At 46.7% G+C, this 14,245-nt stretch overlaps 1 protein-coding gene across 1 annotated transcript in view; it reads left to right on the plus strand.

Moving 5' to 3' along the window:
• Window positions 1–1,765, plus strand: part of TGFBI (transforming growth factor beta induced) — a 33,395-nt gene extending 31,630 nt beyond the window's left edge. The window contains exons 16-17 of the mRNA XM_059698447.1: window positions 468–492; window positions 1,135–1,765. Of these exons, the coding sequence (XP_059554430.1) occupies window positions 468–492; window positions 1,135–1,175 (66 nt within the window). The 3' untranslated portion in view covers window positions 1,176–1,765. The remainder of the gene's footprint in view (window positions 1–467; window positions 493–1,134) is intronic.
• Window positions 1,766–14,245: the final 12,480 nt, after the last annotated feature.

Raw genomic sequence — 14,245 nt, forward strand, 5'->3', positions numbered from 1 at the left:
GCCCCTTGGGAATGTGGGTTACCTAACAGGTTTTGCACCTCAAGAGAAGAGTCTGCAGCCAGTAGTCCTTAACCCAGAGGCCTGCTGCTGGAATGTGTCACTTTCCTTCTGGAAGAAGGTGCTAGTGCCCCTCAGGAAGGGGCCTTGGCCCTGAGCTCCTCCTCCTGAGCACCACCCCCTGTGCAGCCCCAGCTCCCCAAGCTTTCGGCTGTGGTCTCGGTGGAAGCCAGCTGAGCAAGGTTCACCTCAGGCTCCACTTGGCAGGAGTTTGCGCGTCACTTAGGACTGCTGAGGCCAACGGAGGAGCTCCCAGGGCCCCGCAGTCCACGCCCCCCTTCCTCTTCCTCGTCCCCAGCACTTGTTCCGAGCAGGGGTGGCAATGAGTGAAGCCACTGCCGTGAGCAGGTGCAGGTATATCCTTCACTAGAAACCCTGACACCTTGTGTTTTTTGTGTGTTTTTTTTCAGGCTGCCCACACCTCTGTGAAACTAGGTAAGTCTGGTCTGGGTTTGGAGATCCCATTGACTTGCTTGGGCCTTACCCCCAAGCAGGCCATACCTACCGTCTGCTTTCTATGGGGCAATAGAGCAAGCCTGGCCCGGCCCTCGGGGTCAGACACAGAACACTCAATTCCCTTCTCTATAAGATGGAGATAATAAGAATGCCCACCCTTTAGGGCTGATGTAAATGTTTGGCTTTAGGAGCCTGGAGATATTGCACAGGGGCTTGGCAGGAGCCTGTGGTGAGGACGTGGTCCAAGCTGAGAGATGTAGAAAATCCCAGTTCAGAACCTCAGTAAGACAGGAGGTGTCACACACCACGGAGCACCTGCTGTGTGCAGGAGAGTATGGCAGAAGCCCTAGACCAGCGGTTCTCAACCTGTGGGTCGCGACCCCTTTGGCGGTCGAACAACTCTTTCACAGGGGTCGCCTAAGACCATCCTGCATATCAGATATTTACATTATGATTCATAACAGTAGCAACATTACAGTTATGAAGTAGCAACGAAAATAATTTTATGATTGGGTCACAACATGAGGAACTGTATTTAAAGGGCCAGAAGGTTGAGAACCACTGCTAGACAGACATGGGGAAGTTCACATCCTTCTCACCTTTCAAACTTCTCTCTTTCAGCCCCTGTCTACCAGCGGTTATTAGAGAGGATGAAGCATTAATGCGAAGGATCACGGGAAGAATGCAGCTCCTTGCCAATTTCTCTCAGTTTGCCAAAGAGACTGATTGTTTTTGAGACCAAATATCACACTTCAATGTACATGGGCCGCACCATAATGAGATCTGAGCCTTGGGTGGGTTGGGGGAGGAGGGAGAGAGATGTTGTTTCAATTTTTGTTCTCTCTGCACATGGCTGTTAACCCGCTACATGGAGAGACCTGGATGTCACTGCCTGACGTTCACCCCCAGAAAGGACCTGTCCCAAACGTGGAATTTCCTGCCTTTGCCCACTGCTCTGGAAAAGGGGCCCGAAGTTTGTGGAGCTCCCAAAACATGCATCAAGCAACCCAGCCTCAAGGGGGAGTCCTGGCACGGTTTCTGTAAAGCTCTTTCACAGCTGGAGGAATGGCGTCATTATAAGCTATGAGTTGAACTGCTCTGTCAAACATGTCTCGAGTCTACATGTGGCTTGGACACTCCCGTATGGCCCCGTCCATGTAGATCAGAGAGGGTGGGCAGAGCACGCAGAGCCCAGGATTTCCCAGGTTTGGCAGAGCCATGGTGTGTTTGTGATAATAAAACCAAAGACACATGCCTGCGTGGATGGGGACTGTGCTGGCTGGGTGTTCACCCGGGAGGGCTCTGTTCCTCGGGGCTGTGATGCACCTTCACACCGACAATGCACCCAGGAGCATCGCAGCACGGAGCCCTGAGCCGAGGATGGTCTGGGGTTTGAACCTCAGTCTCTGTTGAACTTGTGTTCATATCAGTTTCCACCTACCCTTGAGTTTCCTGTCACTTTACCAGCACTTCTCTCATTGGCCTGAAGCGTCTGTGTTTCCTGACAACGGTGTGACCCTGTGAAATGGTTGCCTGCATGGAGATGAGGTGACTGAGGCTCGGGAGAGGGAGGCCATTGGGAACACAGAAAATGGTCCAGCGGGGACTGGAACCCAAGCCTCCTGACTCCCTGAGGCCGCCATTAGACAAGCAAGCAAGATCAGGTTTTCCAGGTCCGACACTCGGTGCCAATAACATTCCAGTCCCCTCCCCTGAGCCTTCTGTGTTGTCCATCTTTTCTTTAAAATATATTTTATTGATTTTTTACAGAGAGGAAGTAAGAGGGATAGAGAGTTAGAAACATCGATGAGATTGATCAGCTGCCTCCTGCACGCCCCCCACTGGGGATGTGCCTGCAACCAAGGTACATGCCCTTGACCGGAATCGAACCTGGGACCCTTCAGTCCTCAGGCTGACGCTCTATCCACTGAGCCAAACCGATTAGGGCTGTGTTGTCCTTCTTAAAACGTTACTGGCACCGAGAGGCTGGTGTGGCCTGAGGTCCATCACTTCACCTCTTAGTGCCTCTGTTTCCTCATCTGTAACGGAAATGATCGTCACATCTACTTCATAGGTCCATCGTGAGGGTGAAAAAGATGATACTTACATGCTTGGCACAGCCTTAGGTGTCCTTGCTCTCATCAGGGCGGCTGACAGCCTTTTTTGTGTCTTTTCCCAAAGGCAGCCCACTTTCTTAAAAAAAAAAAAAAAAGACAGCCTGCCCGCCCACACTTCACTCGGCCAGCAGGCGGAGCTCATTTCACTTAATGGACCACCCCGACCCAAGGATGGTGCTGTCCGCAGCGCCTCTGCTGGTCAGTCCTATGCTGGGAACAGGAGGGCGGAGCAGACAACCCTCCCTTACAGACATTACCTGTCATCCAATCAAGGCATCCATTCATCCCACAGATAGGGAATCCTCCTTCAGCTAACAGCGCTACCACCTGCGTATCCACGTGGGCTCGGAGGGACAGCCGCGGCTCTGCGCAGATAATAAGTCTGAGGGAGTGAGGGTGGGGGGTGAAACACAGGAGCTCCCAGAGTGAGATGAGAGGAGCTGAAGGAGCTAACCCGGTAAGTGGCTGGGCTTGGGGGAGGAGGGCTCGGGAGAGGGTGTCCTGGGAGGTGAGGTTCAGTCTTCTGAGTGCGCCTGCTCCCTCACTTTCCCACAGCTCTGCCTGCTCACCCGGCCAGGCCAGTGTGCTCCGCTCTATCTCACTTTAAGCTTCCAAAATGCACACACCTGGACTTTATAAAAACATCAGAACCCCAGGAATAACATTTAAAATAAAAATCACAGGATTCCTTAAAAATCCCCTTCATCTGTTGCTTCGACCTCTGCCCTGGCCCCACACAGCCTCCCCAACAAGAGGGCTACACTTTATTCTCTCAGCTCTCCCTGGAGAGACCTCCTGTGACTGCCATTGCCCTGCCTTTTCCCAGCCAAAGAGGATCAAGTTCTCAAGTGGGGGTCCTGAACAGCACACACACCCCACACCCCCATGTTTTCTCTGGAGACTCAGTATTAGGTGCTGCCACCTGGAGATGGATTCCTAGGGTTAAGGGGTCAGCCACTGGCTGCTTCTGGGGATGGATAATTGCAGGAGGGAGGTGTGTGCCTGCCCTGAGCCCCCAGTCTGTCAGAGCCCTGCCTGCTGAGCCCCAACCAGGAGAAAGGGCTCTGATTGGTCCCTTCTCTCTCTGCTGTCACTCTGGAGCTACCAAGCTTCTGGGGTGTAGAGAGGACTGCAAGGACCCTCAGCACTGGGTTCCACAGATCTTCTAGGCTGGGGTGGGCCTTCCCCACACAGGAGGCAGGGCTGTCTACACCTGACTTCCTTGGCCAACCAACAGGCCAGCTCAAGTATGGGAGCAGAGGACAGGCTGTTGTGTCCGGCTATGAATCTAAATGCATGATCCTTCCTATTCCTGACATTAGTCCTGTGAAGTGGCTGAGTGCTAGCAGCACCTTCATTTTACTGCTGTGGAAATGGAAGCTTAAAGAGAGAAAGCAGTTTGCCCAGTCACAGAATAGGAAGAGCTGAAAGGCAGTCCAGACCTATGTGAGTCCGGACTCTATACTCTTACCCCGTCTGCCCTTCTGCCCTACCACACAGGGTCCATTGAGGAAGAGCCCAGGCAGCCCCAGGCAAATAGGACATGAGTGCAGGGTAGACAGAAAGGACTTGAAAACCCCACCCCTCCTGAGAAGCCCAAGCCAGCCTGGGCTCTGCTTACACAGCCCTAGACCATAACTTATTTACATGCTCCTGGGGGGTGGGGGTGGGGGGTCAGGAGAGGGGCCCACAACAGCCATGGGCACCCAGCCACACCCATGTCAGGAAAGAAGAGAAGGGACAGGGATTCTCACGCAGAGGAAAATACCTCTGTGCCTGAAACCGTAATTCAATGTCATGCTCTGAGAGGCGCTGCCCGGAATATTGTGCTCAGAATTTTTCCAAAGCCAAGAGAGCGAGCCATGGAATGAGGGATGGGCCCAATGTCTTATCCAGGGAAGTCAAATGAAGTCATATGGGGCCATCTTGGCCATCCCTGCCTGGTGACAAAGGAAAGACGTTCATCCCATGGGGTCCCTTGGCCAACGCCGGATGCAGGTAGTTCAGAGAATAAGTGGTGGGTCAGTGGGAGTGTGGGACAACCCCCTCCACACACACACACACACACACACACACACACACACACACACACTCATTCTTCCACAGGCCTACCACACAGGGTCCAAGACAGCTTCATGTTCACCCCAGCCAGCTGCTTTGTCCCCAAGTTTGCCATCAGTGGGAGAGCCCATGGAGCTCTCACTGAAACTTGGAGGATGACGAGGCTGGGGAAGAGAATTTGGGGTAAGTGCTACAGAGATTTGTGTGACTAGAGTGGAGAGTGGAGAAAATTCCTCTGGTGAGCCATCTGGGAGCCAGACAATACCAGGCCCTGTAGGCTGTGGTAAGAATTTTAGATTATTCTTAAAACAATGAGAAGCTACTGGAGGGTTTTAGTTGACGGAGAGAAATGGGTGAAAATATACATTTTAATAATATTTAAGTGTGCCTTAAGTTCAGTGGCATTAAGTACATTCATTTATGCAACAAATCTCCAGGATTCTTTGCACGTTTCAACACTGAAACTATCCATTAAATGCCAACTCTTCATTTTCCCTCTCCCCCAGCCCCTGGTAACCACTGTTTGCCTTTCTGTCACCATGAACTTTACTCTTCTAGTACTTCATATAAACGGAATCATACAGTTTGTCCTTTTGTGACTTTCTGGCTTATTTCACTTAGAATGCTTTCAAGGTTCATCCATGTTGTAGTATGTGTCACAATTTTCTTCATTTTTAAGGTTGACTAATATTACATTGTGTATATACTACATTTCATTTATTCATTTATTTATCAACGAACAGTGGATTGCTTCTACCTTCAAAGCTGTTGTGAATCATGCTGCTATGAATGTGGGTGATCAAGCCCCTGCTTTCAATTCTTTTGGGTATATACCCAGAAGAGGAATTGCTGGATCACATGGTAATTCTATTTTTAATTTTTTTGAGGAACCTGCCATACTGTTTTTCAGAGTGGCTGCACCATTTACATTTCTACCAGCATTGTACAAGGGTTCCAATTTCTCCACATCCTCATCAACAGTTGCTATTTTTGTTTTTAATTATAGCCATTTATTTGAAGTGATGTCTCATTGGGGTTTTGCTTTCATTTTGTTCCCTAATGACTAGTGAGGTTAAGCATCTTTTCATGTGCTTATCAGCCATTTATATATCTTCTTTGAATAAATACATAAATATTCAAATCCTTTGCCCATTTTTGTATTGGCTTGTTTGCTTTTTTGTTGAATTTTAGGAGTTCTTTATATATTATGGCTACTAATCCCTCATAAAATGTATGATTTACAACTTGTTTCTTGCATTCTCTGGGTTGACTTTTTACTCTATTGATAGTGTCCTTTGATGAATAGAAAATTTTAATTTTGATGAAGTCCAATTTGTCTATTTTTTCTTTTGTTCCCTTTGGTGTCATATGTAAGAAATCATTGCCAAATCCAATTTGTCATGAAGATTTTCTCCTATGTTTTCTTCTAAGCATTCTATAGTTTTAGCTCTTACACTTAGGTCTTTGGTCCATTTTGAGTTAATTTTTGCATATGGTGTAAGGTAAGGATGCAACATACAGTTTTCCCAACATCATTTGTTTGAAAGACTGTCCTTTCCCCCATTGAATTATCTTGGTACTTTTGTTGAAAATCACTTGACCATATATGCAAGGGTTTATTTAAGGGCTCTTTATTCTATTGGTCTATTGGTCTGATATATGCCAGTCTTTATATCAGTGCCACAGTGTTTTGATTGCTATAGCTTTGTAGTTAATTTTGAAATCAAGAAGTGTGAGTCTTCCTATCATGTTCTCCTTTTGCAAGATTGTTTTGGCTATTCTGGGTCTCTTGAGTTTTAGGATGGACTTTCTCTTTCTACAAAAACAAAACAAAACATGTGATTTTATAGGCATTACATTGATATTACATCTCACTTTGTGTAGTATTGACATCTTAATAGGTCTTCCAATCCATGAACACAGAATTTTTTTTATTTGTCTTCTTCAACTTCTTCCAACAATGTTTTATACTTTCCAGTGTACAAGTCTTGCATAGAATCTTGGTTAAGTCAATTCCTAATTATTTTATTCTTTTTGATGCTATCAGAAATGGAATTGCTCTTTTAAGTTCCAACTATGTTTTTAAAAGATTGCTTTGGCTTCACTGTCGAGGATAGGTTGCTGGAAACTAGGAAACCAGTTAGGAGGCTGTTAGAGTCATCCAGGTGAGAGATGATGGAGGACCAGTGTGGTAGCACTAAAAATGGAAGGACCTGGAGGATTTGAGATATATTTGGAGATAAAACAGACAGGACTTGAAGATGGGATGGAGAAGTAGAGAAAGGGAGGGTTCAAGGATGACTCTAACATTTTCCATGTGTGAACAGCTGGCTAAAAGGTGGTACCATTTTTCAAAAATGCAGAAGAATGGGTCAAGCTTCCAGTAGAAGAAAACTAAGGATTCTACTTTGGATATTGGAAGTTGAGGCAGAACATATAACCTCCACGCGGGAGGTCGAGTAGGCTGTCAGATATCCAAGCCTATCGCTCAGGGGAGAGGTCAGGCCTGAGATGGGCTGTTAGGGGGATATCAAACATAGGTATTATTCAAAAACAGTGACCAGGTGAGACCACATAGGGAGAGAGTGTAGACAAAGAAGAGTGCCTGGGACAGAGCCCTGAGCTGCTCCAGCACTCAGAGGCCTGGCCAAGGCAGAGAAGCCTGCAGAAGGACCTGAGAAGTTGTGTGTGGATTCCTGGAGGCCAAGGCAGGAACGCCTTTCAGGAAGAAGGCAGCGTCCGCTGTGTTACATTATTGGTGTTCCCATTGGATTTGGCCACATGAACCTTGACACGATATTCTCAGGGGAGGCAAGAGGACTGCTTCTGGAGAGCGAGGGAGAGAAAGGAGAGAAGGAGAGATTCTGTGATTTGAGTGCACAGTGGATGCCATTTTTAGGGATTGAGAACCTGTAGGTAAACAAAGAACTGGAAATAATCTAGTTTTTCAGTCTTACCCTTTGTGCCTCTATTAGAAGCCCCTCCCTCCATGCCTGTGCAGCCATCATCATAACCCTAATAACTTATATGCATTAATTATCTACTTCCTTTTGTGCTTCCCCAGCTCTGGGGTGAGCTGCTTTTATGTAGGGATCCTGTCCCTCTCCTATCTGTCAGCACCTGGCACAGGGTCTGGCCCACAGTAAATATTCAAAAAGTGTTACCCCAGAACCTGGTTTCCAGAGAACAAATGGCCCCTTCTCTCAAGAAGGTGGGCTCAGGCCTCTGCGGCTCTCTGAGAAGGAAGAGAGGCTTCCCAGACACTGTGGGGGTCCTTCTGGGGGCTCTCGTGCATGTGGGGTAGAGGAAGCCTGCCTCTAGCCCTCTCCTCAGGTTGCTGGCAGGAAAGCAGAGGGTGGACTTGTGGGCATTGCCGTCCCCAGGGGATCCTGCCAGCTGTCTTCTGACCCCTTTGACTAAGAAGACTCCCCTACTGAGAGAGCACCCAGGAGTCAGCAGGCCACGTGGGCCCAGAGAACAGACAAATACGCCACAGAATGGGTCCTTTGTCTTGGACAGGTGATCCGACCCTCTAGCCCCTATGGAGAGAAAGTTTTATGCTCAGCGAGTTTTTTCCCATTTCCAGGATCCTCTTCTCCAGTTCTATTAGGATGAAGAAGGTCTGGGATTTGGAAGCAGCAGAGACAGAGGGGAAAAGCCGTCTGATTAAATACCCTCATTTGGGCGGAAATGAGTTTTTGAGTGAACAGATGGAAAACCACTCTCTCCCCGTCAGTGGGACCCGTGAGTCCCTATGGCTTCCTGGCAACAGCTCCTAAATAATTTGTTCAGAGAAGCCGTCTGCATGCAGGGACCTTTCCCTGATGGCAGCTCTCAGTCCAGCTCCCAGAAGCAGAAGGTGAGGGAAACGGCCTTTGAGGAGGAGAAGGTTTAGTCACACTGCGGGGACAGAGGGAGGCCAGTGAAACCCCAGCTAGGGTGTGAGCGCCCTTGACCTCAGTTCCTCAGTCCTGCAGCAGCAGGTCCTCAGCACATTCAGATCCTACTTCCAGCCTAGAGCGGGGATTCCTAATACAACCAGGGACTCCTGTTCCAAGCTGGGACCCTCTCCCCAGGATAATGCACAGGTATCTACAACACAAGATGTCGATGACTGACCATTGCCCCTTGAGCCCTGCTCTAAATTCATTTCACACAGACCTGAATTCCACAAAACTACCGGCTTCTTGAGTGCACCATTAAGTTGTCTGTCCCCAGAGCATCTAGCTTGGACACAGAGTAGGTCATCAGTAAATATAGACTGACTACCAGTGGTCGGCAAACTCATTAGTCAACCGAGCCAAATTATCAACAGTACAACGATTGAAATTTCTTTTGAGAGCCAAATTTTTTAAAATTAAACTATATAGGTAGGTACATTGTTATTAACTTAATTAGGGTACTCCTAAGGCTTAGGAAGAGCCACGCTCAAGGGGCCAAAGAGCCGCAGTTTGCCGACCACAGGACTAGGCCATCAAACCACCGCAGTTTCTGAGTCTGCAATAGGGCATAGAGGCTGTTCTCAATGGCACAGTGGCAGCCTGACAGCAAGAGACGAGAAAGAAAAATCATAACCAGGTGTGATGTGGAAAGGCCTTCACAGACGCCCACGTGCAGTCCATCGCAGCAAACATAACCTGGTGAGAATCCCTGTGGATGTCAGGCGGGTGGGCCAACCTTTGGCCCCGAACACAAAACATTTTCAACATGGTAGAATCCATGCTGGTGGGAACTCCTGGGCACCTGGGTAATGTGGAAACACCACTATTTGTGGTTTATAATTTACATACTTGAGAGAAGTCAACCAGGAGAAATACCCTATAAAAATAGTAAATCTTTGAAGGTATTTACCAATAGCCTATATACCTTTTTTGGAAATCATAAAATTTATAACAATGAATAATTTACAATCATTTTGTCATCTGCTTAAGCACAGTTTCAGCTTTAGAAAAGTCATATTTGTGAATTTGACTTTATTTCCTAACGTGTTTATCATTTTCTTGTTACCTTTCAAATCCAATTAGAATTTGGTTTGCTTTAAGGTGGGAATTCAGGGTCTGATTGAATAATTTTTCCTCCAAATTTTTCTGCCACCACCAGGAGTTAATTACTTCCTTCCCCATTGCATTGTTCTGTCTTCCTGGAGATGTCTTTTATGCTTAGTCACATCAGCTTGTGTCTGCAGGCAGATTTTCTGTTCCTTTGATCTACATATCTGTGCTTGCCCCAGAATCACACCACTTAAATTGGTGTTAATTTAGTATCTTTTAACATCACATAGAGTGAGATACCTTTGCTTTTGAAGATAACTTTTCCCTTTTTACAAAATTAACACTTTCTCCATGCAAAAGCTTTGGAGAATATACCAGAGCAGAAAGAAAAACGTTAAAATTACCTATAATTCTAACAACCAGTGACGACCATTGTCAAATTATTGGAGCTGATCCTTCCAGATGTTTTTGAGGAAAAATGTGAGTGTACATAACATGCTGTAATCTTCTTTTACTGTGACAAGATAAATTATTACTAAGTTTCCAAATAAAAACCAGGCAGGCGTTATGGTAGGTGAATTTTAACAGGGCCTCCATGACCTTCACCCCTGGTTTATTCCCCTGATGGCAAAAGGGAGGTTACCCAGGTGTGTCCAATCTAATCACAGCCCTTTGAAAGCAGATTTCTTTTCCCCAGCTGGTGGCAGGAGAGAAAGTCAGAGAGAGCTGAATATTGAGAAGAGCTGGATGCAAAGTTGCTGGTTTGAAAATGGAGGGGGCTTCTCAGAGCAGAGAGCGGCCCCCCTGACAAGCAGCAAGGAAATGGGGACCTCAGAGCCACACCCTCAGGGAAGTGAATTCCGCTACCACCTACATGACCTTGGAAATGCTTTCTTCTCCAGAGCCTCTGGGAAGGAGCCCACAGACGCCATGATTTTTAGCCTGGGAGACCGGGAGCAGTCCCCCCAGAATTCTCACTTAGAGAACTGTGAAATGATTAATGGGTATTGTTTTAAGCTACTAAATTTGTTGTAACTTGTTACACAGGAACAGCAAGCTAATATAGGCATTTCAACCAGGGAAACATTTCTTTTAATTGCTTTTTTAGAGAGAAAAACATCAAGAAGAGAGAAGAGAGAGAGAGAGAGAGAGAGAGAGAGAGAGAGAGAGAGAGAGAGAGAGAGAAGCATCAATCGGCTGCCTCCTTCTCGGGCCTGCTAGACCCCTACCAGGGATCAAGCCCAAAACAACCTTTCAGTGCTCAGGGTGACACCCAACCAACTGAGCTACACACCAGTGAGGGGCAGAGGACAATTTTAAAGCTACTTTCTAATGGTGTTTTCTTTTCTTAAATTTAAATTCCTTATTGTTTAAAGTATTACATATGTCTCCTCCCCACCCCCATTGACCTCTCCCCAGCCACTCCAACCCCCCAGCACATGCCCTTACTTCCCTACTGTCTGTGTCCATTGGTTATGCTTATATGCATGCACACAAGCCCTTTGATTGATCTCTTACCCTCCTCCCTCCCACCCACTCCTGCCTTCCCTCTGAGGTTTGATGGTCTGTTCAATGCTTCTATGTCTCTGGATCTATTTTTGTTCATCAGTTTATGTTGTTCGTTATATTCCACAAATGGATGAGATCATGTGATATTTATCTTTCTCCAACTGGCTTATTTCGCTTAGCATAATGTTCTCCAGGACCATCCATGCTGTTGCAAATGGTAAAAGTTCCTTCTTTTTTACAGCAGTGTAGTATTCCATTGTGTATATGTACCAGTTTTCTAATCCATTAATCTGCTGATGGGCCTTTTCCAAATCTTAGCTATTGTAAATTGTGCTGCTATGAACATAGGGGTACATATATTGTTTTCTGATTGGTGTTTCTAGTTTCTTGGGATATATTCCTAGAAGTGGGATTACTGGGTCAAATGGGAGTTCCATTTTTAGTTTTTTGAGGAAACTCCACACTGTTTTCCACAATGGCTGCACCAGCCTGCGTTCCCACCAGCAGTCATTTGTTGATTTGTTGTTGATAGCCATTCTGACAGGTGTGAGATGGTACCTCATTGTGGTTTTGATTTGCATCTCTTGGATGAATGGTGACTTTGAGCATGTCTTCATATGTCTCTTAGCCTTCTGTGTGTCCACTTTCGAAAAGTGTCTATTTTGGTCCTTTGGCCATTTTTTTTATTGGGTTGTTTACTTTCCTTCTGTTAGGTTGTATTCATTCCCTATAAATTTTGGAGATTAAACCCTTATCAGATGTCTAATGGTATTTTCAACATTAGAAAAATCATATTTGGGAATAATCTGCGAGGTTAGTCTATTTTCTTCACTCAGCCTCTGCAGAGGCCTCTGAATTACCCTTGCTCCACAAAAAGCCCAAGTTCTGATCCAAGATGGGGTCTTTGGGGCTGAACACAGCCCTGCAGTGTATCTAGGAAGTGGGGTGACACCCACCCCTAAAACTGTCCCAGACCCACCAGAGCCCTACTGAAAGCTGGGGTGTGGGACTCCCACGGATTGGCAGCATCCCTCCTCCACAGGCATTTTCTCTGGCGGGTCAGCTGTTGACCGAGGGCATCTGCCCACACAGGGGTACTACATTTGACTGGCCAAGGCTGATCCCCATAAATGGAGCTGTGAGGCTCACAGGGCCTTTGGGGAACAAGTGTGTACCTTTGCATTTTCACCATGTAAAAGTCTGTGAGTTTCTGTCATGTAGCCGAAGGTGGCCACAGAGCTGGCTGATGAGAGAGACTGGGTCACAAAGGGCCCTGGAGTTCTTCCAATCCCACTCTCTCGTCCCAATCATAATAATCCAAGTCCCTTCTTATTGAAAGTCTCATATTATGTATTTTATAGTCACATTCTTATTTATTATCTTATCATTGTTCTAGTTTACAGAGGGAAACAGGCTCAGAGAGGTTGTGTCCCTTACCCATGGAGAGATCATTAAATAAGTGACAGAGCCGGGATTCTCACACCCGACTCTAACTTTAGACCACGGCCTTCGTAGCCAAGGGAAAGGTGTGCACTCAGCAACAGCACAGCTTTTCAGTCCTGCATGTGAGCGTCCTGTGGGGCTTTTTAAATTCCTGAAGCCTGGACCTCAGTGCCAGAGATTCTGGTTTAAATTCGTTTTAAGGGAATCAGACCTCAGTAGTTTCAAAACCTGCCCAGGTGATACTAACGTGCAGAGCAAAGGTTCTCTAACATTGCCCTGCGTAAGAGCCCCCTAGGAATCCTTGTTACCTTGCAGGATTCTAGACCCCCACCCTGTGAAATTCTGTTTCAATTGGGGAAGGCGGGTGGGGGTGGGAGGAGCCCAGGAATTTGCATATTTGCCCTGTCCTCTGTGCTTTTCAAACTTGTTAAAATGAAGATTCAGATTCAATAGGTTAGGGGTGGAGCCTCAGATTCTGCATTTCAAACAAGTTTCCAGGTGACACTAATGCTACTGATCTTGGGGCCACAATTTGAATGGTAAGTGTCCCAGCAGATTCGGAAGGACTGCCCTAGACCAATGTTTCCCAAAGTGCAGTCTTGGGCTCAGCAGCATCACCTGGTAACTTGTTAGAAACAAAAATATGCCGCCCTCCCCACCACTGAAACCCACTGGATTAGAAACTTGGGGGGAGGGCGGAGCCAGCAGTTTTAATAAGCTCCCTCCCCCTCTAACTCTCTGCAGGGGACAGTTTAAGAACTGCTATTAGAGGACTAGGCCACATCTGCTGGGCCAGAGCCAGCAGAGAAGGGTGTCTGGCTCTCCGTCTCTGCTCTGGGCTCCACACCCAGGAGGCCAGGCCAGGTTGAGCAGGAAGCAGACTATGGTCCTGCCAGCCACATCTGGATCCCAGCATGAATTCTCCAGTTTCCTGACAAAGTCAGGGGCAGCCATGTTGGTATCATTATGAAGATATGCAAAAAGCAACATTCTTGGAGGAAAGCCATTGACTTTGTGAATTTAATGAGATCTGGCTCAGCCTTCTCTCCAGATGTCCATTTATTGGCTCACCAACAGCTGCCAGGGAGATGCAATACAGAGCTCGTTGGTTGGGTTTTTCCCCCTCAGTTTTTAATGCATCCGTTTCTGGAGCCTAAACATCCATTTCTAGAAAGCAGTGGGATTTCCCTGGCCTGGGGAAATAGGGTAAGTTAGCGCCCTGAAAGATCAGGCCCTGGAAGGAAGAGGAACAATGATCATTTCTAATGTTCATTCTTTCAATAAATATGTATTGAGCGCCTATTGTATGCCAAGCATTGGGCCACAAACTAGTGGGCGGCAAGGGAATGGTAATACCATTCATTGTGTTACTTAATGGTATGTTAACTAACATGTATGTGTTAAAAAATTTTAACTTCCAAGGCTGCAAGTATTTTTACAAGAAAGGTTTTATTAAGTCATGGCTAGCAAAAAAGAAGACCAGTCTTTGGACATGGAGTATAAACTTCAACAGCAAGGCTGAGTAGGTAAGACAACATGTCCATCGTCCTGGAGTTTTGCAGGCATTTTTAACAGGGAGGAGAAAGATGCAAGCTATTCTGAAAGGATTTA

This window comes from Myotis daubentonii, chromosome 5 (assembly GCF_963259705.1).
Source record: "Myotis daubentonii chromosome 5, mMyoDau2.1, whole genome shotgun sequence".
NCBI classification, from domain to species: domain Eukaryota; kingdom Metazoa; phylum Chordata; class Mammalia; order Chiroptera; family Vespertilionidae; genus Myotis; species Myotis daubentonii.